The sequence below is a fragment of the Ranitomeya imitator genome, chromosome 3 (assembly GCF_032444005.1).
Source record: "Ranitomeya imitator isolate aRanImi1 chromosome 3, aRanImi1.pri, whole genome shotgun sequence".
NCBI classification, from domain to species: domain Eukaryota; kingdom Metazoa; phylum Chordata; class Amphibia; order Anura; family Dendrobatidae; genus Ranitomeya; species Ranitomeya imitator.
The window spans coordinates 264435601-264463150 of NC_091284.1; the positions used below are offsets into that span (position 1 = coordinate 264435601).

A 27550-nucleotide genomic window follows, 5' to 3' on the forward strand; every position below is an offset into this window, starting at 1 on the left:
TTTCCCAGTTTCTTTACTTCATTAAATGCATAACAATGCAGAACAATATGTCATTTTAATACAACTTAATTGGGAGATAATCAATGTAAACAGCAGTATAGAACATTCATATTATGTTTTATAAAGCGACATTAACAAGTAGATGCTCAATTTCAAAGAAGTTCATGTGCAAATTACCTCTTCAGAGAAAAAGAGGACTTGAACTCTATAGCGCCACCTGTTGGAAGTGGCGAATTGTGTCTGTGAATTGAGATACTGATTTGGCTCTTATCCTAAGTCATATTGCAGGACTCCTTAAAGGGTTGATTGTGACTTGTAGGATTGCTGCATCCAACAGGTAGCGCTATAGAGTTCAAGTCGTCTTTTTCTCTGAAGAGGCAATTTGCATATTAAATTTCCCAGAGGAGCATTGCACGGCGAATAAGTCTCCTTAACTTGACAAGCCAGAGCTGGTATGCGACTCTCCACAAGCAGAAACCTTACCCCTTAAACCAAAGAAGTTCATAAACATTTATGTAACAGAGACAGAAAAATCTGCTTATATTAGCTATATGGTATTTGTCTGGATAGGGTGTTAATGCAAAGCTCCGAAGATTACATAAGTGCCACTATAGTGTTTGTGCCAGGGAGATTATGACATTATAGTACTCTCTACATGTTGGCATTATTGAACTCTGTTCAGAATAATGTCAGAGAAGTATGACAATGTATCTACACTTCATAATTATTCTGCGATCTTTGTCATGATATTTATTTTGCTTTGTAATACTCTGCATCACAATTTTCTGTATTTTTTTCCATAATGTTGTCAAACAATAGAAAAAAAGCCCCAGTATGTATGCAACCAAATTTGCCTTTTAGCCCTTTTATTCATGGTAAATTTTCCAAATATTTAAACCCGTACTGTATTTTCATCTGTAGAAACATATACAGTATGTACCTAATTAATACACTGAGCACTTCTGGAATATTAAGATGTAAGATAACGAATGATAATCCATATTATTCATTTTAATTTTTATCTAACTGTGCAGTAATGAGATTAGGCTTCTTCCCATTGTTGTAAAGTTCTTTTATTAAGAATTTAAGGTTGTGTCAGAATTACCCGGACCTTTTCATAAACCTTCGGCTGAGCCTTAAAGTTAGTTAGTTAGTTACAATACATTAAAAGGTCAGACAGTATCTTCTCTATTCTTGTTTAATCCAGATTGAAGTCAATCTCCTACTAAACTGGATTTAAATCAATTAGTAGCTGACAGATTACTTTTTGCTGATCTGGTACAGACTGGTATGGTTTTGTTATATTACATAATATACATTTTCTTTCAAGGCAATATTTGTAAAGTACATGAAGCATTCAGTATTTCTTACATTTGCTGTTTTGCTCATTCTGTTTTAGCAACCACCATCCTCATATAACATTCCTGAATGATAAAAGCATAGACCCCCAGAAAACAAGACATCCTCTTATGTAAGACAGTTATATAGAGATCCAAAGTTAACGACATTCCATTTATGGAATACTTCTCCGTCTTCCATTCTGAATAATTTTCAATACATTGGAGAGGTCGAAACTTTTTGAGATTATTTCCAAAAGCTCTGAGTCCTTTTCTATTCCACCAAGAAACTCTTCTAAGGTCAGCTCACCTAGAAGCAGAGGGCAGCATATGAAAAGGTGTGCAGAATTCAGTTTTTACATTGAAAGAACATGCAGGTACTACAATCAGGGTATTTCACAAAAAAAGAATAAAATCCATATACCGTATTAATGAATCTTAGACAAGTAGTCAAAGCTTAGTCAATGTTTTGTTTTGTTCTTTTTTACTTAGAGATACTGACATTTTTCTATTTAATTAAATGTCTTGTCAATTGTGGTGCTAATTTCTACAAAAATAACAGTAAGAACTACAGACATATTGCTATGCAGCCTAGCCTTAGCCCATGAATAAAACAAATGTTTTCCTGGAAAACAAAAGTAGGCCTTCTTTAAAGGGGATGCTCACTACTAGAACAACCCCTTCTTAAAAGGAAGGTGCCGCAATTTTGTTTTTGTATTAAAAATGATTGTTTATATAAACAATTATTTTTAATACAAAATTATTTTTTTAACTTTAATATCTTTTTTATTATTAATTGTTTTTGCAGCCACTGGGCGCCGCCATTTTGCTTTGCAGGAGTGTAAGTGTAGCTGCACGACACTTAAACTCTGCAAATACGGCAGCCCTGGACATAGGACTCAGCAGTCGGCGTCCGACCGCATACCTATCATTGTGCAATGTGCTGCTCCCTGTTGTGATGTGGCCACGCCCCCTGGGCTGTCTCCACATCACAGCAGAGGCAGGAGGTCGGCGCCATCTTTCTTCAGCCACAGTGGAGTGTGCATTAGCTCCACTGTGACTGAGAGCCGCGCTGTTGGAGGGGCAGCTCCATCTGTCTCCCCTCACACTGTCAGCGGCCGTTCCCTGTCCTCTGCTGCCTGTCTGATGTCCTCTTATCACGAGCTGCAGAGGTAACATGGGGGAGGGGGAGAGTCTCTCTGTGCTGCTCACTCCCTGCCTCTCACTGCAGCCACTGATCAAGGACATCAGACCGTGGTGTATCTATGACTATACTGTGTGATACTGACTGCTGAACCGAGTATGTAATCCTCTGCTGTGTGATACTGTCTGCTGGCCGTGTATCTAATTCTCTCCTGTGTGATACTGACTGCTGAACCGAGTATGTAATCCTCTGCTGTGTGATACTGTGCTGAGCCGTGTATCTAATCCTCTCCTGTGTGATACTGACTGCTAAACCGAGTATGTAATCCTCTGCTGTGTGATACTGTCTGCTGGCCGTGTATCTAATTCTCTCCTGTGTGATACTGACTGTTGAACCGAGTATGTAATCCTCTGCTGTGTGATACTGTCTGCCGGCCGTGTATCTAATTATCTCCTGTGTGATATTGTCTGCTGAGCCGAGTATGTAATCCTCTGCTGTGTGATACTGACTGCTGAGCCATGTATCTAATCCTATCCTGTGTGATACTGTCTGCTGAGCCCTGTATCTAATCCTATCATGTAGGATGCTGACTGCTGAGCCGTGTATCTAATCCTATCCTGTGTGATACTGTCTGCTGAACCGAGTATGTAATCCTCTGCTGTGTGATACTGTCTGCCGGCCGTGTATCTAATTCTCTCCTGTGTGATACTGTCTGCTGAACCGAGTATGTAATCCTCTGCTGTGTGATACTGTCTGCCGGCCGTGTATCTAATTCTCTCCTGTGTGATACTGACTGCTGAACCGAGTATGTAATCCTCTGCTGTGTGATACTATGCAGAGCCATGTATCTAATTCTCTCCTGTGTGATACTGATTGCTGAGCCGTGTATCTAATCCTATCATGTGTGATACTGTCTGCTGAGCCCTGTATCTAATCCTATCCTGTGGGATGCTGACTGCTGAGCCGTGTATCTAATCCTATCCTGTGTGATACTGTCTGCTGAGCCATGTATCTAATCCTATCCTGTGTGATACTGTGCTGAGCCGTGTATCTAATTCTCTCCTGTGTGATACTGACTACTGAGCCATGTATCTAATCCTATCCTGTGTGATACTGTCTGCTGAGCCCTGTATCTAACCCTATCCTGTGGGATGCTGACTGCTGAGCCGTGTATCTAATCCTATCATGTGTGATACAGTCTGCTGAGCCGTGTATCTAATCCTATCCTGTGTGATACTGTCTGCTGAACCGAGTATGCAATCCTCTGCTGTGTGATACTGTCTGCCGGCCGTGTATCTAATTCTCTCCTGTGTGATACTGACTGCTGATCCGATTATGTAATCCTCTGTTGTGTGATACTGTGCTGAGCCGTGCATCTAATTCTCTCCTGTGTGATACTGACTGCTGAGCCGTGTATATAATCCTATCCTGTGGGATACTGACTGCTGAGCCCTGTATCTAATCCTATCCTGTGTGATAGTGTGATACTGTCTGCTGAGCTGTGTATCTAATCCTCTCCTATGCAGTCCTCTCCCCCCTGCATGTCTTTCCCCATTGCACACACAGTTCAGTGCGTGCAATAACAGGAGCAGCTGCGGTCATGCTGTATTATGGCATTATTTGTGATCTATGGCTGTATTATATGTGATCTATATGGCGGTATTATTTTTATCTAGTATTGTGGAATGATGTAAAAGCTATACGACGGTATATGAGAACTAGATTATGGGATTATGTGTGATATGTGGCGGTATTATTTGAAAATTATATGGTGGTATTGTGTGTGTTCTATGTGGCGGTATTATGTAAGACGTATGTGGTGGTATTATGTGTGATCTATATGGTGGCACTGTGTGATCTATATGGCGGCATTATGTGTGATCTATATGGTGGCATTATGTGATTAGTATATGGCGGTATTATGTGTGATCTATATGGTGGCATTATGCGAGAACACTATGGCAGTATTATCTTCAGAAAGGGGACCCATTCTAGGGTGGTTGTGGCTGAGCACCTGCACACGGGTCTGGGGTAATAGAGGGGGCAGCATGACCTCTAGTTAGGTGCAGTAAGGGGAGGGCTGGTGAGGCAGCTGAAGAGAGGCGTCTCATGGTTATCGTTACTATATGGCTACATTTCCCCCCAGCATCACCCCGGACTGCGCCTGTCACCTCGCTTTCACACATCGCCAGGACAAGATGGTGAAGACAGGATCTGAGGAGGGGAATGGAGTCTTTACATGCAATGTCTGGATCAGAACAGGCCATCAATCCGCAGAAATGTTTCCTGGATTTCTGAGGAGACGGTCCATCCATGTGTATAAAAGACAGCGCTCTATGTACAATCCCTGGCTGCTCCGCGCACCAAACAGGGGGCCCCCCATAAACTAGCACACTGCTCTCCTGAAATACTCTGCGCTGCTGTCACCCTGCTCCCTCCACCATATATCTCCCAGAATCCTTGCTGCCTGCCATCCTCGGTGACTGTCTACTTGTCAGTATAACTTTGCAATCACCAACAAAATGGCTGCTTACTGGGTTCCTGAATATCATCCTCTCTAATCCCTTAGCAAACACCCAGAAGGGGAGGAGAGGAGACATCACACACGTCAGCAGACTCCGCCCATAATTACTGAAAGGGAACCTGTCACCTCGTTTTTTGAGATTGAGCTATAAATACTGTTAAATAGGGCCTGCGCTGTGTGTTCCTATAGTGTATGTAGTGTACCCCGATTCCCTATGTATGCTGAGAAATAACTTACCAAAGTCGCCGTTTTCGCCTGTCAATCAGGCTGGTCAGGTCGGGAGGGCGTGGTGACATCGGTGGTTCTTCCTCAGCTTTACGTTGGTGGCGTAGTGGCGTAGTGGTGAACAAGCAGCGCGCGATCTGCGCTGTAATCCCTTGCATCGGTGGGGGCGGCCATCTTCCTGGGGCCGCGCGTGCGCAGATCGAGTGCTCTGCTGCACGGGGCTTCAGGAAAATGGCCGCGGGATGCCGCGCGTGCGCATTAGAGATCGCGGCGGCCATTTTCCCAAAGCCGAGTTTGCATCTCGGCTTTGGGAAAATGGCCGCCGCGATCTCTAATGCGCACGCGCGGCATCCCGCGGCCATTTTCCTGAAGCCCCGTGCAGCAGAGCACTCGATCTGCGCACGCGCGGCCCCAGGAAGATGGCCGCCCCCACCGATGCAAGGGATTACAGCGCAGATCGCGCGCTGCTTGTTCACCACTACGCCACTACGCCACCAACGTAAAGCTGAGGAAGAACCACCGATGTCACCACGCCCTCCCGACCTGACCAGCCTGATTGACAGGCGAAAACGGCGACTTTGGTAAGTTATTTCTCAGCATACATGGGGAATCGGGGTACACTACATACACTATAGGAACACACAGCGCAGGCCCTATTTAACAGTATTTATAGCTCAATCTCAAAAAACGGGGTGACAGGTTCCCTTGAAGTGCTGTAATGTGAGCTATTTGTACACTAGGTTTTTGTCAAATTTCAGCAGCTGCTCCCCCTAGTGTTTAAAAGTGGAAATGCCAAACCTTTTCAAATTATTTTTCATATTTTACTAAATTATAAACAAATGATATTTTTTTTTAAGAAAATGTGAACATTAATTCTTTACATTTTTTCAATTGCTGGAAAAAAAATTTTTTTGATGGCACCTTCCCTTTAAACTACAGTGCTGTGCAAATTAATTGGGACAAAGCATTTTTTAAGCAAAATCGTAAGTTGGTTACCAGTCAGTGATTCAAACCAGTTTTAATATATAATAAATAAATCTTGGTCAACTAGCCAGTGCATTACAACATTTTATTTTTTTGCTTTGTCCCAATTAATTTGCCCAGCACTGTACATGTTTGGGCCTGATAAAATGATAACGCCTATTCTCACCTCCCTAGCTAGTTCCATTCCAGTGGTGTCAACACTCGCAGTCGATAGGCTGTGATGCGGTGTGTTGTGAATTCTGTGGCTGAATTCACTCCTGTGGTCACAAGTGGTACTGCAGCTTCTGAGCTTCCTCCCTCAGGTGTTCTGGTGAGCTCGTTAACTGCTTCATTACTTAACTCCGCCTGATGCTGCTATCCTTGCTCCTTGTCAATGTTTCAGTGTTGGATCTGAGCTTCTCCTGATCGTTCCTGTGACCTGCTGCTCTGTATAGCTAAGTGCTTTTTGCTTTTTTGTTGCTTTTTTTCTGTCCAGCTTGTGTTTTGTTTTGCTGGAAGCTCTGAGACGCAAAGGGTGTACCGCCGTGCCGTTAGTTCGGCACGGTGGGTTTTTTTTGCCCCCTTTGCGTGGTTTTGCTTTAGGGTTTTTTGTAGACTGCAAAGTTCGCTTTACTGTCCTCGCTCTGTCTTAGAATATCGGGCCCCACTTTGCTGAATCTATTTCATCCCTATGTTTTGTCTTTTCATCTTACTCACAGTCATTATATGTGGGGGGCTGCCTTTTCCTTTGGGGAATTTCTCTGGGGCAAGTCAGGCCTATTTTTCTATCTTCAGGCTAGCTAGTTTCTTAGGCTGTGCCGAGTTGCCTAGGTAGTTGTTAGGCGCAATCCACAGCCGCTTTTAGTTGTGTTTAGGATAGGATCAGGTGTGCAGTCTACAGAGTTTCCACGTCTCAGAGCTCGTTCTTGTATTTTTGGGTATTTGTCAGATCACTGTGTGCGCTCTGATCGCTAAGCACACTGTGTTTCTGGATTGCCTTCATAACACCTGTCATTAGCAAACATAACAGTACAAGGAGCCCGACTAATGATTCTCAATAGAGGGAAAGAAAAAGTTCTGACATCATTTTTTTTTTTTCTGCTCTGTGTTCACTTTTTTTTTTTTCCCCTAGACATTTGGGTGATTCTGGACACAGGTGTGGACATGGATATTCAGGGTCTGTGCTCTTCAATGGATAATCTCGTTATAAATGTACAAAAGATTCAAGATACTATTGATCAGAAATCTATGTTAGAACCAAGAATTCCTATTCCTGATTTGTTTTTTGGAGATAGAACTAAGTTTCTAAGTTTCAAAAATAATTGTAAGCTATTTCTGGCCTTGAAACCTCGTTCTTCTGGTAATCCTGTTCAACAGGTTTTGATTATTATTTCTTTTTTGCGTGGCGACCCTCAAGACTGGGCATTTTCTCTTGCGCCAGGAGACCCTGCATTGAGTAGTGTCGATGCGTTTTTCCTGGCGCTCGGATTGCTGTACGATGAGCCTAATTCAGTGGATCAGGCTGAGAAAAATTTGCTGGCTTTGTGCCAGGGTCAGGATGATATAGAAGTATATTGTCAGAAATTTAGGAAATGGTCAGTACTCACTCAGTGGAATGAATCTGCGCTGGCAGCTTTGTTCAGAAAGGGTCTCTCTGAGGCTCTTAAGGATGTCATGGTGGGATTTCCTATGCCTGCTGGTTTGAATGAGTCTTTGTCTTTGGCCATTCAGATCGGTCGACGCTTGCGCGAGCGTAAATCTGTGCACCATTTGGCGGTACTGCCTGAGGTTAAACCTGAGCCTATGCAGTGCGATAGGACTATGACTAGAGTTGAACGGCAGGAATACAGACGTCTGAATGGTCTGTGTTTCTACTGTGGTGATTCCACTCATGCTATTTCTGATTGTCCTAAGCGCACTAAGCGGTCCGCTAGGTCTGCCGTCATTGGTACTGTACAGTCCAAATTCCTTCTGTCCATTACCTTGATATGCTCTTTGTCGTCGTTTTCTGTCATGGCGTTTGTGGATTCGGGCGCTGCCCTGAATCTGATGGATTTGGATTATGCTAAACGTTGTGGGTTTTTCTTGGAGCCTTTGCGGTGTCCTATTCCATTGAGAGGAATTGATGCTACACCTTTGGCCAAGAATAAACCTCAATACTGGGCCCAGCTGACCATGTGCATGGCTCCTGCACATCAGGAAGTTATTCGCTTTCTGGTGTTGCATAATCTGCATGATGTGGTCGTGTTGGGGTTGCCATGGCTACAAACCCATAATCCAGTATTGGATTGGAATTCCATGTCGGTATCCAGCTGGGGTTGTCAGGGGGTACATGGTGATGTTCCATTTTTGTCGATTTCGTCATCCACCCCTTCTGAGGTCCCAGAGTTCTTGTCTGATTATCAGGATGTATTTGAAGAGCCCAAGTCCGATGCTCTACCTCCGCATAGGGATTGTGATTGTGCTATCAATTTGATTCCTGGTAGTAAATTCCCTAAAGGTCGATTATTTAATTTATCTGTGCCCGAACACGCCGCTATGCGCAGTTATGTGAAGGAATCCCTGGAGAAGGGACATATTCGCCCATCGTCATCACCACTGGGAGCAGGGTTCTTCTTTGTAGCCAAGAAGGATGGTTCGCTGAGACCGTGTATTGATTACCGCCTTCTTAATAAGATCACTGTTAAATTTCAGTATCCCTTGCCATTGTTATCTGACTTGTTTGCTCGGATTAAGGGGGCTAGTTGGTTCACTAAGATAGATCTTCGTGGTGCGTATAATCTGGTGAGAATCAGGCAAGGAGATGAATGGAAAACTGCATTCAATACGCCCGAGGGTCATTTTGAGTATCTAGTGATGCCGTTCGGACTTGCCAATGCTCCATCTGTGTTTCAGTCTTTTATGCATGACATCTTCCGTGAGTATCTGGATAAATTCCTGATTGTTTACTTGGATGACATTTTGATCTTCTCAGATGATTGGGAGTCTCATGTGAAGCAGGTCAGAATGGTTTTTCAGGTCCTGCGTGCTAACTCTTTGTTTGTGAAGGGATCAAAGTGTCTCTTCGGTGTGCAGAAAGTTTCATTTTTGGGGTTCATCTTTACCCCTTCTACTATCGAGATGGATCCAGTTAAGGTCCAAGCCATCCAGGATTGGATTCAGCCGACATCTCTGAAAAGTCTGCAAAAGTTCCTGGGCTTTGCTAATTTTTATCGTCGCTTCATCTGTAATTTTTCTAGCATTGCCAAACCATTGACCGATTTGACCATGAAGGGTGCTGATTTGGTTAATTGGTCTTCTGCTGCTGTGGAAGCTTTTCAGGAGTTGAAGCGTCGTTTTTGTTCTGCCCCTGTGTTGTGTCAGCCAGATGTTTCTCTTCCGTTCCAGGTCGAGGTTGATGCTTCTGAGATTGGAGCAGGGGCGGTTTTGTCACAGAGAGGTTCTGATTGCTCAGTGATGAAACCATGTGCTTTCTTTTCCAGGAAGTTTTCGCCCGCTGAGCGTAATTATGATGTGGGCAATCGAGAGTTGCTGGCCATGAAGTGGGCATTCGAGGAGTGGCGTCATTGGCTTGAAGGAGCTAAGCATCGCGTGGTGGTATTGACTGATCATAAGAACTTGACTTATCTCGAGTCTGCCAAGCGCTTGAATCCTAGACAGGCCCGTTGGTCGTTATTTTTTGCCCGCTTCGACTTTGTGATTTCGTACCTTCCGGGCTCTAAAAATGTGAAGGCGGATGCTCTGTCTAGGAGTTTTGTGCCCGACTCTCCGGGTTTATCTGAGCCAGCGGGTATCCTCAAGGAAGGATGCCATCTCCCCTGATTTGCGGCGGGTGCTGCAAAAATTTCAGGCGAATAAACCTGATCGTTGTCCAGCAGAGAAACTGTTCGTCCCTGATAGGTGGACTAATAAACTTATCTCTGAACTTCATTGTTCGGTGTTGGCTGGTCATCCTGGAATCTTTGGTACCAGAGAGTTAGTGGCTAGATCCTTCTGGTGGCCATCTCTGTCACGGGATGTACGTACTTTTGTGCAGTCCTGTGGGATTTGTGCTAGGGCTAAGCCCTGCTGTTCTCGTGCCAGTGGGTTGCTTTTGCCCTTGCCGGTCCCAAAGAGGCCTTGGACACATATTTCGATGGATTTCATTTCTGACCTTCCCGTTTCCCAAAAGATGTCAGTCATTTGGGTGGTCTGTGATCGCTTTTCTAAAATGGTCCATCTGGTGCCCTTGGCTAAATTGCCTTCCTCCTCTGATTTGGTACCTTTGTTCTTTCAGCATGTGGTTCGGTTGCATGGCATTCCTGAGAATATTGTTTCTGACAGAGGTTCCCAGTTTGTTTCAAGGTTTTGGCGAGCCTTTTGTGGTAGGATGGGCATTGACCTATCCTTTTCCTCGGCTTTCCATCCTCAGACTAATGGCCAGACCGAACGAACCAATCAGACCTTGGAAACATATCTGAGATGTTTTGTTTCTGCAGACCAGGATGATTGGGTGTCCTTTTTGCCGTTGGCTGAGTTCGCCCTTAATAATCGGGCCAGCTCGGATACCTTGGTTTCTCCATTTTTTTGCAATTCTGGGTTCCATCCTCGTTTCTCTTCAGGACAGGTTGAGTCTTCGGACTGTCCTGGTGTGGATTCTGTGGGGGATAGGTTGCAGCAGATCTGGACTCAGGTAGTGGACAATTTGATCTTGTCCCAGGAGAAAGCTCAACTTTTCGCTAATCGCAGACGCCGTGTGGGTCCCCGACTTCGTGTTGGGGATCTGGTTTGGTTATCTTCTCGTCATATTCCTATGAAGGTTTCCTCTCCTAAATTTAAACCTCGTTTTATTGGTCCGTATAGGATTTCTGAGGTTCTCAATCCTGTGTCTTTTCGTTTGACCCTCCCAGACTCCTTTTCCATACATAATGTATTCCATAGGTCGTTGTTGCGGAGATACGTGGCACCTATGGTTCCATCTGTTGAGCCTCCTGCCCCGGTTTTGGTGGAGGGGGAATTGGAGTATATTGTGGAGAAGATTTTGGATTCTCGTGTTTCTAGACGGAAACTCCAGTATCTGGTTAAATGGAAGGGTTATGCTCAGGAAGATAATTCCTGGGTTTTTGCCTCTGATGTTCATGCTTCCGATCTTGTTCGTGCCTTTCATGTGGCTCATCCTGGTCGGCCTGGGGGCTCTGGTGAGGGTTTGGTGACCCCTCCTCAAGGGGGGGGTACTGTTGTGAATTCTGTGGCTGAATTCACTTCTGTGGTCACAAGTGGTACTGCAGCTTCTGAGCTTCCTCCCTCAGGTGTTCTGGTGAGCTCGTTAACTGCTTCATTACTTAACTCCGCCTGATGCTGCTATCCTTGCTCCTTGTCAATGTTTCAGTGTTGGATCTGAGCTTCTCCTGATCGTTCCTGTGACCTGCTGCTCTGTATAGCTAAGTGCTTTTTGCTTTTTTGTTGCTTTTTTTCTGTCCAGCTTGTGTTTTGTTTTGCTGGAAGCTCTGAGACGCAAAGGGTGTACCGCCGTGCCGTTAGTTCGGCACGGTGGGTTTTTTTTGCCCCCTTTGCGTGGTTTTGCTTTAGGGTTTTTTGTAGACTGCAAAGTTCGCTTTATTGTCCTCGCTCTGTCTTAGAATATCGGGCCCCACTTTGCTGAATCTATTTCATCCCTACGTTTTGTCTTTTCATCTTACTCACAGTCATTATATGTGGGGGGCTGCCTTTTCCTTTGGGGAATTTCTCTGGGGCAAGTCAGGCCTATTTTTCTATCTTCAGGCTAGCTAGTTTCTTAGGCTGTGCCGAGTTGCCTAGGTAGTTGTTAGGCGCAATCCACAGCCGCTTTTAGTTGTCTTTAGGATAGGATCAGGTGTGCAGTCTACAGAGTTTCCACGTCTCAGATCTCGTTCTTGTATTTTTGGGTATTTGTCAGATCACTGTGTGCGCTCTGATCGCTAAGCACACTGTGTTTCTGGATTGCCTTCATAACACCTGTCATTAGCAAACATAACAGCGGTGTTGCGCCACGTGATGCCCAATCAGTGCTGGCGTCACTGTCTCCGCCTTCGGACAAACTGCACATGGAGAGAAAGTCTGGGAAGAGCTGCAGCCGTGGTTTCCTCTTCATGTTCAATTTGTACAAAGGCAGAGACAGTGATGCCAGAGCTATTTTGGCGCCGGAGTCACACGTCACAGCACTATATCACAGCCCCAAAGACGACTGCCGACACCACAGGAATGGCACAGACACATAAGGCGAGTATAAGCTTTATTATCTCATTGGGGCTGGACATTTAGGTTAAGAAAGGGTTATCCTAGTAGTAAACAATCCCTTTAAGATTGCACATGGCACCTCACTTTCCTATTATAAAGGGGCACTCTGTTAGCACGTAACAAATCATCCATGTAGAAGACTGTTAGTGATGGGCACGCACTGGATTCATTTCTCTGAAACCTAGCTCTTCTGTTTATATAACTTTCAACTAATTTGCAGCTAGGAGGAATGAAGGACAAAGCACCACAGAGGAGGCAAATCAAACAGGGAAGAGGGGATGTGATCATTTGATTATAGTATATGTAATCTGTGCTATGTTTATATGTACTGTTATCTATGCTGTATGTATATAGTGTGACTGTAATGTATTCTGTTTGTATAGTGTATACTGAGTGTGGCCGCAGATACCAGTATTTCCTCAGCTATAGCCCCCAACGGGACTACTACACCCCTCCAGGGATTTGTGCCCTTCGCTCTGTTTCTACTTATTCAAGTAAGGTTTGAGAAAGACCCTATGGGTCGAAACGTTACCTACCTTGAAACACTGCGGTGATAGCTTTATTTTGGTGTTTATAATAAAGAAAACCACGTTGTTCAGCTCAACCAATACTCTGAAAATCTCTTCTTTGAGTGCGACTGTTGTTGTATAGGGCTGTGCTGTATACTACATGGCTCTGCAATATACTACGCCACTGGGCAATATACTACGTAGCTGGGCAATATACTACGTGGCTGGCCAATATACTATGTCACTGGGCAATATACTACGTGGCTGGCCAATATACTATGTCACTGGGCAATATACTACGTGGCTGGGCAATATACTATGTGGCTGGCCAATATACTATGTCACTGGGCAATATACTACGTGGCTGGGCAATATACTACGTGGCTCTGCAATATACTACGTCACTGGGCAATATACTACCTAGCTGGGCAATATACTACGTGGCTCTGCAATATACTACGTCACTGGGCAATATACTACGTAGCTGGGCAATATACTACGTGGCTCTGCAATATACTACATCACTGGGCAATATACTACGTAGCTGGGCAATATACTATGTGGCTGGCCAATATACTATGTCACTGGGCAATATACTACGTGGCTGGGCAATATACTACGTCACTGGGCAATATACTACGTGGCTGTGCAATATACTACATAGCTGGGCAATATACTACGTGGCTGGGCAGTATACTACGTCCCTGGGCAATATACTACGTGGGTGGGCAATATACTACGAGGCTCTGCGCTGTATACTACGTCGCTCTGCAATATACTATGTCACTGGGCAATATACTACGTAGCTGGGCAATATACTACGTGACTGGCCAATATACTATGTCACTGGGCAATATACTATGTGGCTGGCCAATATACTACGCCACTGGGCTATGTGGCTGCGCAATATACTACATAGCTGGGCAATATACTACGTGGCTCTGTGCTGTATACTACATCACTGGGCAATATACTTCGTGACTGGGCAATATACTACGTGGCTGGCCAATATACTACGTCACTGGGCAATATACTACATGGCTGCGCAATATATTACGTGGCTGGGCAATATACTATGTGGCTGGGCAATATACTACGTGGACATGCATATTCTAGAATACCCGATGCGTTAGAATCGGACCACCATCTAGTACTGCATAAGCAGGTAAGTGAGGAGTACTGCAGTAGGTCTTTACACTTTCAGCTCTGAACAGAATGTAAGTGGTGGAGACTCATATGAGGTCCAACTTGATATTTGATCTGTTCTGAGGTCTAATGGTTTTTAAGGGCCTGGATTCTACATGTAATATATGGTCTATTCTAGTATGGTAATAGATTTCTTGGATCTAGAGTTAGATCTGCTTTTTTTAAAATGTCTAGAGTCTGAAGTTAACATTCTGAATGTTAATAATTTTTTCTGGGGTTGCACGTTACCTTTCCTACTTATCACTTCTGTTGCTCTCCTTTGAAATCATTTAAATTGTACTTCATCTAAGTGCTTTTTAAAATGGTAAGTCAATATGTTTATTTAGTAAGAGGCTTAGGCTACTTTCACACTAGCGTCGGAATCTCCCCTTCGCAATGCGTCGGGGAGAGATTCCGACGCTAGCATTTAACGTACTGCACAATGGAGGCAGCGAATGCATTTCTCCGGCGCATCTGCTGCCCCATTGTAAGGTGCGGGGAGGTGGGGGCGGAGTTCCGGCCGCGCATACGCGATCGGAAAAAGCGGTCCGACAGGAGCAAAAAACGTTACATGTAGCGGTTTTTGCTCCCGACGGTCCGCAAAAGCACGACGCATCCGTCGCTCGACGGATGCGACGTGTGGCAATCCGTCGCAAATGCGTCGTCAATACAAGTCTATGGGGAAAAAAAGCATCCTGCAAGCACTTTTGCAGGATGCGTTTTTTCTGCAAAACGAAGCATTGTGACGGATTGCAGAAAATGCTAGTGTGAAAGTAGCCTTAAGCTGGTTTCACACTGATGCGTAATGAGTGCATTTTAGCATAAAAAACATACAATTTTGCAGAACATTAGTTCTTCTTGTGATTCTGCTGATCTATAGCTAGTGTAGATCATATAACACGTTTCTTGTCTTTCCATGTGAGGTATAAATAATTGTATACTGACTGCCATTTAAACCAAGCAAGGCCCAGTTTGGGTCTACTAACTAGTGATAATCAATAGTGATGAGCGAGTATACTCATTGATCGGGTTTTCCCGAGCACGCTTGGGTGGTCTCCGAGTATTTGTTAGTGCTCGGAGATTTAGTTTTCGTTGTTGCAGCTGCATGATTTACGGCTGCTAGACAGGCTGAATACATGTGAGGAATGCCTGTTTGTTAGGGAATTCCCACATGTGTTCAGGCTGTCCAGCAGCTGTAAATCATGCAGCTGAGGCCAAGAAAACTAAATCTCTGAGCACTAACAAATACTCGGAGATCACCCGAGCATGCTTGGGAAAACCCGAGCAACGAGTTCATCACTAATAATCAAGTGTGCCAAAATTAAAATTTGGCAATTTGCTCTTATTTGGTCACTAAATTCTACATGAATCATATGTTTCTTATCATTTTTGAATATACTCCGGAGCTTAATAAAGTTGGAGTGAAAAAAAGATTACCTTGCTGTTCACATTTTCCACTGTTGCAGCCCGGTTTGTTCCTACACGCATGAAAGAAGATGGAAGAGCCAAAGAGCACAAGTGGAGGACTATACGCAAGATGGTGGCAATGAGACAGTAGAGCAAAGTGACATTTTTTTATGACCGTCTACATTTCAGCAAAATGGAAGTTGGATGCCATTTTGACTAAATCGCACGAATCAAGTTGCAAAACAATTCGTTTTCAGATGAATTAAAAGTATTTGTAAAATTTGAGATGTTATCAATTTGTGAAGGAAACATATCATCAATAAGTGAAAACCATAACAGCAGTAGAGTTACATTTTGTTGACAAAAGGGTGAAACTGGATATACCAGTATTGCAAACACAAAGGGGCTTTTGCTAGATGTCAACCATGACACCTTAGCTCCTGGACCATGAGCTTCAAAGGGGTTAGCCAATGGTCGGTACTAGACACAGAATATTTGAAATGCCACAATTTAGCCCATCATCCACTCACAAACAGCCTCTTTTAAAGGGCCAATCTGGGTCGGCCTTGAAATAGGAGCCTATGGTCAGGGCTATAAAAGCTGGGTGACACAAAAAAGTTGTTCACATGTGAGGGCAACCTAATAGGCTGATGTAATTCATAATTCCCTTCTCCACTCCTCAAGAAATACAGAAGGTAACTGATAGAAACGTTTAGATATTTCTGTTATTTCTCCCTTTTTAGTTTAGAACTGTTTTGCATATTTGTGTGTCATTTTATTTTTACCTTTCTATATATTTATTGTAAGTACTGTTTATTTTTATATTGAAGCTTTAAATGTTTAATAACTTGTATGCTCTAAAATAATCTATTGCCCTACCGAGAGTGTATGACCTTTTGATTGTCTGATTGTAACATATTTTGACGACTCACCATCACCACGTGTGCTTGATGAGTGGGGGCAGCGCGTTAGATATTGGGGTGTGTTGAATGTGTTGGGATGTGATTTACGCTCACTGTATAGCCTAAAGCAAAGGGTGAGAGCTAGATTGAGTGAGAGGAGATAAATTAACCCATGCAGGCGCACTTCATGTCACGTGCTGAGAAGTGTGTATGGGACATATTTGCCTAGTAAAGATTAACACATTTCTTCTATTAACACTACCAAACACGAAAGCAAACATACCATCTCCATTGACATCAATTTTTTCGAACAACATTGATGTGAAATCCTCAGGACTTATTCCCTGGTGACCGTTTATAGATTGAACTGCCTAAAAAAAAATAGAATCACAAGTAAGATAAAACTAATTATGTATCATTGTTTTGAATAGTCCATCAATAATAGCTAGCTAGTAGAATGTAAAACTTTAGCAGAATGATATTCTTTATTAAACAATATGGATAATGTACCTTTATTATAGAAAGCACACTAAGTTATGAATAAAATAATAGTTGCTTTGGTGACATATTCATTACCTTTTAATGATTTTTACTATTGAGTTTTACAATATTTACACTGTGAATATTGTATTGACAGAAACACTCCTGTCAAAAGTTCTGTGTTTCATAGAACATTCCTGTGAAAGAGTCAAGCTGTGTGCACACGTTGCGCTTTTTCACATTTTTTCGCTTTAAAACGCATAAAAAAAACGCATACATATGCATCCTATCATTTATAATGCATTCTGCAAAAAAATGCATTGTGGTAAAAAATGCAGCATGTTCATTAATTTTGCGTTTTTCCAGCTATATAATGCATTGGGAAAACTCTGGAAAAACGCGGTAAAAATGTCCGGTTTTCTTCAGGAATTTTCTGCAAGAAATTCTTACGTGTGCACATACCCTAAGAGTGAATCGTAATTATAAATGTTTATTTATTTATGTCTTTAATGAGATGAGAAAAAACGGCACTCACCATCCCATAAAAAAATCCTTTATTTCAATCTCATAAAAATTTGTTGAAGGAGGAGTGGGTAAGTACAGACAATGGCCGTTTTGTGTTATCCTAACACTTCAACAAGTCGTGATGATTGGAAACATTTTGGTGCATTGCAATGCACTATACCAGTGATTAGAGTAATAAAAGTTAAAGTTAGATAGAGGGACGAAGTAAAAAAAAAAACAAGAACTGTAAAAATAGAAATATGTGTATGAAAAAAGAACAACAAAAAAAGTAAAATATAAAACAAATTTTAATAAAATATAAAAAGTAAAATATAAAACAATTTCTGTTCTTTGTTCATTTTGCCTCCCAAATTGTAGAATAGAATGAGACAGAAAACTATGTGCCCAAAAACAGTACCAGTAAAAACTCAAATTCATCCTGCATAAAGAAAAGAAATTTGTGAAGAAAATGCATAGTATTTGTTCAGTGTCTGGTTGTTCACCAGGTAGAAGGCTTAAAGGGAACCTGTCACCTGAATTTGGCGGGACCGGATTTCGGTCATATGGGCGGAGTTTTCGGGTGTTTGATTCACCCTTTCCTTACCCGCTGGCTGCATGCTGGCCGCAATATTGGATTGAAGTTCATTCTCTGTCCTCCGTAGTACATGCCTGCACAAGGCAATCTTGCAGGTTCCCTTTAATAAGGGTTTCTGGAAGTGCATTGAAGGAACAGGGAGTGAAGGAAGGAAAACATGGTAATAAGTTTATGTATGTTAGAGCATGAAACAAAGATGGCGCTGGTAGCGTTGCCACTCCCAGTTTGACTCCACCCCTTTCCATTGGCCCTGAAGGATGGACATGTTGTGTATGTAGGAACGGGAACTTAGTTTGGGTGGAGACCTGTTGAGTATGTGGTGCCCTCTGTTTGCACACAGGAACCATTAAAGCTCCTACTCCTAAAATAGGATTATATCTTTTGTTATCGACACACAATTCATTTGCATAGTGTAGCCCCTTAACCCCCTTCATGACCTTGGGATTTTCCGTTTTTCCATGTTCGTTTTTTGCTCCCTTTCTTCCCAGAGCTATGACTTTTTTATTTTTCCATCAATATGGCCATGTGAGGGCTTATTTTTTGCAAAACAAGTTGTACTTTTGAACGACATCATTGGTTTTAGCATGTTGTGTACTAGAAAACAGGAAGAAAAATTCCAAGTGCGGTGAAATTGCAAAAAAAGTGCAATTGTTTTTTCATTGGCTTTTTTACTAGGTGCAATAAATGCTAAAACTGACCAGCCATTATGATTCTCCAGGTCATTACAAGTTCATAGACACCAAACATGTGTAGGTTCTCTTTTATCTAAGTGGTGAAAAAAATTAAATTCCAAACTTTGCTAAAAATAGGCTAGAAGCTGGCACCACTCGATCGGCTCTGCTACATAGCAGCGATCATTAGAAGAAATGCAGGTGTGCTATGAGCGCCAACCACAGGGGGGCACTCACAGCAGGCCGGCATCAGTAACCATAGAGGTCTCAAGGACCTCTATGGTTACCATTCTGACGCATCGCTGACCCCCGATCATGTGACGGGGGTCGGCGATGCGCTCATTTCCGGCCACAAGCATCGGTTAAATGCCACTGTCAGAGTCTGACAGTAGCATTTAACTAGTTAATAGTAGTGGGTGAATCACAATTTCACCCGCCTCTATTGCGGGCACTCTCAGCTGTTCAAAACAGCTGACATGTCCCGGCTTTGCTGCGGGCTCTGCATCAAAGCGCGGTATCTGACCTCGGATGTACTATCCCGTCCGAGGTCAGAAAGAGGTTAAACATCATGTCTGCACTGGAAGGCACCAATGCCCCTTCAAACCCTGCCCTCCAGCTCCTTTCTGGACACAACCCACATGGATGAAGCAATTATAAGTCAGTCTTTTGCTGCAAACCAAGACTCACTGAGTCAAGGTGGGCAGCTCACCTCAACCCCTGTGGCTCACTCACAGCACTGGCCCAGATTGCTACCACCAGACCTCACACCCCAGTCTAGGGGACCCAATACTGTAGAGCCCCAGGGATGTACTTGTGTGTTTTGACCTCTTCTCAGGATGAACAGAGGCATACCTCGTTTGTATAAAGCCACCACCAAGGATACTGTGAAGAGATTAATCTCAGAGGTCGTCTGCAGATACAGGATACCTGAGACCACAGAGACTGACACAGGCAGGCACTTTAGAAGTGATACAGGAAACAGTGTCTGCCCTGGGAGTGGAGTGGCCTTCATGCTGTGTACCCTCCAAAAAGTAGTGGTAGAGTAGAGATATTGGAAGGGACCCTGAAACTGAAAATCCAATCCAAAAGCCATGGCTGAAATGGGCAGACCATGGACAGAATTCTTGCTCCTTGCACTCTTCTGAATCAGGTATACTCCCAACGAAATGACAGGCCTCAGCCCATATGATGTGTTAGTTGAGTCAGCCCTTAGGCTAGGGTTGTAGTTTCCACAACAGCTCTAGAAGCAACATGATAGGCTGTCTTCTTATGTTATTTCACTTACAAAACTCTTGTTTAACATATGCTCTCAAGTTTACTATTCTCTTCCAGATTCTATGGAAGGGAGCCACCCCCTGCAGCCTCGAGACTGGGTGGTGCTCAAAAGACATGTCAGGAAAGCCCAACTGGATCCATGCCTCACACTGCAGGAAGACTGCTGACCCAAGACAACCACCGAATGATGTGGACGCATACCCTGTGACTTATTCTTTTTGCTTTGAAGAATGGGGAGACAGTTACCACTTTCTAGTTTAATATCTCAGACCTCTCGTCTCCTGCCCTAGGGTGGAGGGGTAAGCTATAGGCTCACCCAAAAGTATATATGTTTCACCACTGCCAATACGGACTATGGGTCTGATAGTGAGTCCTGAAGTATGGTGGGGTGGATCACTGAGGAAGACTGGGCCTACAAACCTTCTGTATGCTGAGAAAATGCAGACAGTAAGGGTAGAGGCCTTCTTAGTAGAATGACTATTACAAACAGAATACCTGACCAAACACTGTTCAGTAGGTTCCTGTCTTACTTGTACTTGACAACCATCTCCCCTTAAACTTGACGATAGAGAACCCCTTTGTTATAGATGCTGGACTTATGTGATGGACATAAATATCCTGATGGACACTGACCAATTAGGACACTTTTATTTTAAGGATATAAGATACTGTCCTATTCTAAATAAGACTGAGACCCTACAACCTTATGCTTCCAAAGATGCCCTTCCTGATAAACCCTAAAGGACAATGGAGATAGCACATATCCCAAAAATGACACGTGTTCCCAGAACTACTAAATCACTTAGGTTCCTTGTACTGCAGTCCCACCACAACTAACTTGGCACAAGGTCATGTCATCATCAGCTATAAAAGGTTCTTATGACCGCACGGCCATGCGCTAGTATCAAATATGTACGAGCTCAGCGCCAGTGTGGTCATGTGTGTGGTCAGGGACCCAGCTGAAATAAGCCCCTAGAATGCTGGCACCTCCGGCGAGGAGTTTTGTGTATGCAGTCTGGGACCCGGCTGAAATAAGCCCCTAGTATGCTGGCACCTCCGGCAAGGAGTTTATGTTTGAATTCAGGGCTGGCTAATAGCCATTAGAATTCCGGCTCCACCGGAGAGGAGCTGCTTTTTGGTTGGACTGCATGACCACTGTCTGTGCTACACAGTAGCTGTGTCCCCTGTGAGCTAAACAGGGCACAGCATTCTCTTTACTATGGGCTCTGTGAAGTAACAGAGTTCATTTGTACTATTTTGCTTCGCCGCCTTGCTTAGCAGCAGGTTCTTTCCTGCACGGTGGATACCGGGTTGCGAACGCACCAATCACATCTAATATATACTAGTATACTAGTGCCAGTATCTGGCTAAGTAATGGCGGATGAACAACGATTGCAGGGGTACATCCAGCTGCTGGAGGGCTGGTTGGCTGTTATGAACTGGTGATTCAGAAACACAATGGACCTGGTGGTTAAGAGCACACAAAGTGACCTGATAGTTACTAATAACATAGGACGAGCTCTGAGACGTGGGAACTCTGCTGACCGCAATCCCTAATCCTATCACACCACACTAGAGGTAGCCGTGGAGCGCTCCTGACCAGACCTAGGCGCCCGGGCACAGCCTGAGAAACTAGCTAGCCCTGAAGATAGAAAAATAAGCCTACCTTGCCTCAGAGAGATTCCCCAAAGGAAAAGGCAGCCCCCCACATATAATGACTGTGAGTAAAGATGAAAATACAAACACAGAGATGAAATAGATTTTAGCAAAGTGAGGCCCGACTTACTGAATAGACCGAGGATAGGAAAGATAGCTTTGCGGCCAGCACAAAAACCTACAAACAACCACGCAGAGGGCGCAAAAAGACCCTCCGCACCGACTAACGGCACGGAGGTGCTCCCTCTGCGTCCCAGAGCTTCCAGCAAGCAAGACAAACCAATAAAGCAAGCTGGACAGAAAAAATAGCAAACAAAAGTAACACAAGCAGAACTTAGCTTATGCAGGGCAGACAGGCCACAAGAACGATCCAGGAGAGAGCAAGACCAATACTGGAACATTGACTGGAGGCCAGGAACAAAGAACTAGGTGGAGTTAAATAGAGCAGCACCTAACGACTTAACCTCGTCACCTGAGGAACGGAACTCAGAAGCCGCAGCCCCACTCACATCCACCAGAGGAAGCTCATAGACAGAACCAGCCGAAGTACCACTCATGAACACAGGAGGGAGCTTGACCACAGAATTCACAACAGTACCCCCCCTTTGAGGAGGGGTCACCGAACCCTCACCAGAGCCCCCAGGCCAACCAGGATGAGCCAAATGAAAGGCATGAACCAGATCGGCAGCATGAACATCAGAGGCAAAGACCCAGGAATTATCTTCCTGACCATAACCCTTCCACTTAACCAGGTACTGGAGTTTCCGTCTCGAAATGCGAGAATCCAAAATCTTTTCCACTATATACTCCAACTCCCCCTCAACCAAAACCGGGGCAGGAGGATCAACGGATGGAAGCACAGGTGCCACGTATCTCCGCAACAATGACCTATGGAATACATTATGGATGGAAAAGGAAGCTGGAAGGGTCAAACGAAAAGACACAGGATTAAGAACCTCAGAAATCCTATACGGACCAATGAAACGAGGCTTAAACTTAGGAGAGGAAACTTTCATAGGAATATAACGAGACGACAACCAAACCAAATCCCCAACACGAAGTCGGGGACCCACACAGCGCCTGCGGTTAGCGAAACGTTGAACCTTCTCCTGGGACAATGTCAAATTGTCCACTACATGAGTCCAAATCTGCTGCAACCTATCCATCACAGTATCCACACCAGGACAGTCTGAAGACTCAAACTGCCCTGAAGAGAAACGAGGATGGAAACCAGAATTGCAGAAAAACGGCGAAACCAAAGTAGCCGAGCTGGCCCGATTATTAAGGGCGAACTCAGCCAACGGCAAAAAGGACACCCAATCATCCTGATCAGCAGAAACAAAACATCTCAGATATGTTTCCAAGGTCTGATTGGTTCGTTCAGTTTGGCCATTTGTCTGAGGATGGAAAGCCGAGGAAAAAGACAAATCAATGCCCATCCTAGCACAAAAGGCTCGCCAAAACCTCGAAACAAACTGGGAACCTCTGTCAGAAACGATGTTCTCCAGAATGCCATGTAAACGAACCACATGCTGGAAAAACAATGGCACCAAATCAGAGGAGGAGGGCAATTTAGACAAGGGTACCAAATGGACCATCTTAGAGAAGCGATCACAAACCACCCAAATGACCGACATCTTTTGAGAGATGGGGAGATCCGAAATAAAATCCATAGAGATATGTGTCCAGGGCCTCTTTGGGACCGGCAAGGGCAAAAGCAACCCACTGGCACGAGAACAGCAGGGCTTAGCCCGAGCACAAATCCCACAGGACTGCACAAACGAACGCACATCCCGTGACAGAGACGGCCACCAAAAGGATCTAGCCACCAAATCTCTGGTACCAAAGATTCCAGGATGACCAGCCAACACCAAACAATGAACCTCAGAGATAACTCTACTCGTCCATTTATCAGGGACAAACAGTTTCTCCGCTGGGCAACGGTCAGGTCTATTAGCCTGAAATTTTTGCAGCACCTGCCGCAAATCAGGGGAGATGGCAGACAAAATTACCCCCTCTTTGAGAATACCCGCCGGCTCAGGCAAACCTGGAGAGTCGGGCACAAAACTCCTAGACAGGGCATCCGCCTTCACATTTTTAGAGCCCGGAAGGTACGAAGCCACAAAGTCAAAACGGGAGAAAAACAGCGACCAACGAGCCTGTCTAGGATTCAACCGTTTGGCAGACTCAAGATAAGTCAAGTTCTTGTGATCAGTCAAGACCACCACGCGATGCTTAGCTCCTTCAAGCCAATGACGCCACTCCTCGAATGCCCACTTCATGGCCAGCAACTCCCGATTGCCAACATCATAATTACGCTCAGCAGGCGAAAACTTCCTGGAAAAGAAGGCACATGGCTTCATCACCGAGCCATCAGAACTTCTTTGCGACAAAACAGCCCCTGCTCCAATCTCAGAAGCATCAACCTCGACCTGGAACGGGAGCGAAACATCCGGTTGGCACAACACAGGGGCAGAAGAAAAACGACGCTTCAACTCCTGAAAAGCTTCCACAGCAGGAGAAGACCAATTGACCACATCAGCACCCTTCTTAGTTAAATCAGTCAATGGTTTAGCAATACTAGAAAAATTATTGATGAAGCGACGATAAAAATTAGCAAAGCCCAGGAACTTTTGCAGACTCTTCAGAGATGTCGGCTGAGTCCAATCATAAATGGCCTGAACTTTAACAGGGTCCATCTCGATAGTAGAAGGGGAAAAAATGAAACCCAAAAATGAAATCTTCTGAACACCAAAGAGACACTTTGACCCCTTCACAAACAAAGAATTAGCACGCAGGACCTGGAACACCATTCTGACCTGCTTCTCATGAGACTCCCAATCATCCGAGAAGACCAAAATATCATCCAAGTATACAATCAGGGATTTATCCAGGTACTCTCGGAAGATGTCATGCATAAAGGACTGAAATACTGATGGAGCATTAGAAAGCCCGAATGGCATAACCAGGTACTCAAAATGGCCCTCAGGCGTATTAAATGCTGTTTTCCATTCATCGCCCTGTTTAATACGCACAAGATTATACGCACCACGAAGATCTATCTTAGTGAACCAACTAGCCCCCTTAATCCGAGCAAACAAATCAGACAGCAGCGGCAAGGGGTACTGAAATTTGACTGTGATTTTATTTAGAAGGTGGTAATCAATACAAGGTCTCAGCGAACCATCCTTCTTGGCCACAAAAAAGAACCCTGCTCCTAATGGCGACGACGACGGGCGAATATGACCCTTCTCCAAGGATTCCTTTACGTAACTCCGCATAGCGGCGTGCTCAGGCACAGACAAATTAAACAGTCGACCCTTAGGAAACTTACTACCAGGAATCAAATCGATAGCACAATCGCAATCCCTATGCGGAGGTGGGGCCCTGGACTTGGACTCATCAATTACATCCCGGTAATCCGACAAGAACTCTGGGACCTCAGAAGGGCGGATGACGAAATAGACAGAAATGGAACATCACCATGTACCCCCTGACAACCCCAGCTGGACACAGACATAGATTTCCAATCCAATACTGGGTTATGGACTTGTAGCCATGGCAACCCCAACACGACCACATCATGCAGATTATGCAACACCAAAAAGCGAATATCCTCCTGATGCGCAGGAGCCATGCACATGGTCAGCTGGGTCCAGTATTGAGGCTTATTCTTGGCCAAAGGCGTAGCATCAATTCCTCTCAATGGAATAGGATACTGCAAGGGCTCCAAGAAAAACCCACAGCGCCTAGCAAACTCCAAGTCCATCAAATTCAGGGCAGCGCCTGAATCCACAAATGCCATGACAGAATAGGATGACAAAGAGCAGATCAAAGTAACGGACAAAAGAAATTTCGACTGTACCGTACCAATGGTGGCAGACCTAGCGAACCGCTTAGTGCGCTTAGGACAATCGGAGATAGCATGAGTGGAATCACCACAGTAAAAACACAGCCCATTCCGACGTCTGTGTTCTTGCCGTTCAGCTCTGGTCAAAGTCCTATCACATTGCATAGGCTCAGGTTTATGCTCAGGTAATACCGCCAAATGGTGCACAGTTTTACGCTCACGCAAGCGTCGATCGATCTGAATGGCCAAAGACATAGACTCATTCAGACCAGCAGGCATAGGAAATCCCACCATGACATCCTTAAGGGCTTCAGAGAGACCCTTTCTGAAAATTGCTGCCAGAGCACATTCATTCCATTGAGTGAGCACAGACCACTTCCTAAACTTCTGACAATATATCTCTACCTCATCCTGACCCTGACACAGAGCCAGCAAATTTTTCTCTGCCTGATCCACTGAATTAGGTTCATCATAAAGCAATCCGAGCGCCAGAAAAAACACATCAATATTACATAATGCAGGATCTCCTGGCGCAAGGGAAAATGCCCAGTCTTGAGGGTCGCCACGTAATAAAGAAATAATGATCTTAACTTGTTGAACTGGGTCACCAGAGGAGCGGGGTTTCAAAGCCAGAAACAGTTTACAATTATTTTTAAAACTCAGAAACTTAGCTCTGTCTCCAGAAAACAAATCAGGAATAGGAATTCTTGGTTCTAACATAGAATTCTGAACCACAAAGTCTTGAATATTTTGTACTCTTGCAGTGAGATGATCCACACAAGAAGACAGACCTTTAATGTCCATCACTACACCTGTGTCCTGAACCACCCAAATGTCTAGGGGAAAAGAAAGACAAAACACAGTGCAGAGAAAAAAAAATGGTCTCAGAACTTCTCTTTTCCCTCTATTGAGAAGCATTAGTACTTTGGGCCTCCAGTACTGTTATGAACTGGTGATTCAGAAACACAATGGACCTGGTGGTTAAGAGCACACAAAGTGACCTGATAGTTACTAATAACATAGGACGAGCTCTGAGACGTGGGAACTCTGCTGACCGCAATCCCTAATCCTATCACACCACACTAGAGGTAGCCGTGGAGCGCTCCTGACCAGACCTAGGCGCCCGGGCACAGCCTGAGAAACTAGCTAGCCCTGAAGATAGAAAAATAAGCCTACCTTGCCTCAGAGAGATTCCCCAAAGGAAAAGGCAGCCCCCCACATATAATGACTGTGAGTAAAGATGAAAATACAAACACAGAGATGAAATAGATTTTAGCAAAGTGAGGCCCGACTTACTGAATAGACCGAGGATAGGAAAGATAGCTTTGCGGCCAGCACAAAAACCTACAAACAACCACGCAGAGGGCGCAAAAAGACCCTCCGCACCGACTAACGGCACGGAGGTGCTCCCTCTGCGTCCCAGAGCTTCCAGCAAGCAAGACAAACCAATATAGCAAGCTAGACAGAAAAAATAGCAAACAAAAGTAACACAAGCAGAACTTAGCTTATGCAGGGCAGACAGGCCACAAGAATGATCCAGGAGAGAGCAAGACCAATACTGGAACATTGACTGGAGGCCAGGAACAAAGAACTAGGTGGAGTTAAATAGAGCAGCACCTAACGACTTAACCTCGTCACCTGAGGAAGGGAACTCAGAAGCCACAGACCCACTCACATCCACCAGAGGAAGCTCATAGACAGAACCAGCCGAAGTACCACTTATGACCACAGGAGGGAGCTTGACCACAGAATTCACAACAGTTGGCGTCTCTTAAGCGTGCAACCTCGGCGGAGGATGTTACCGCAATTGCTGTTCAGGCTGCTAGCGTGGCTGTAGCAGCTTTACCCACTGCCACCTCTGTTCCGACTCTGGGGAGAGTAAGTCCTGTAGGGGTTTTGTGAGCCAGTGTGGTATACACCTAGAGTTCCTGGCTGCATGTTTTCCCACAGAGCGGGCAAAGGTGGGATTCATAACCTCTCTCCTGTCGGACAGAGCTTTGGAGTGGGCTACGCTGCTGTGGGAGCGCAACGATCATGTGGTGCGGAGTGTTCCTCGGTTTCTGGACAC

At 44.5% G+C, this 27550-nt stretch overlaps 1 protein-coding gene across 1 annotated transcript in view; it reads right to left on the bottom strand.

Annotated features, from left to right (window-relative positions):
• Nucleotides 1-347: 347 nt before the first annotated feature.
• Nucleotides 348-27550, bottom strand: part of GUCA1C (guanylate cyclase activator 1C) — a 269213-nt gene continuing 242010 nt past the window's right edge. The window contains exons 3-4 of the mRNA XM_069756439.1: nt 16735-16822; nt 348-1647 (exon numbers count right to left, since the gene is read on the bottom strand). Coding sequence (XP_069612540.1) covers nt 1514-1647; nt 16735-16822 — 222 coding nt within the window. The 3' untranslated portion in view covers nt 348-1513. The remainder of the gene's footprint in view (nt 1648-16734; nt 16823-27550) is intronic.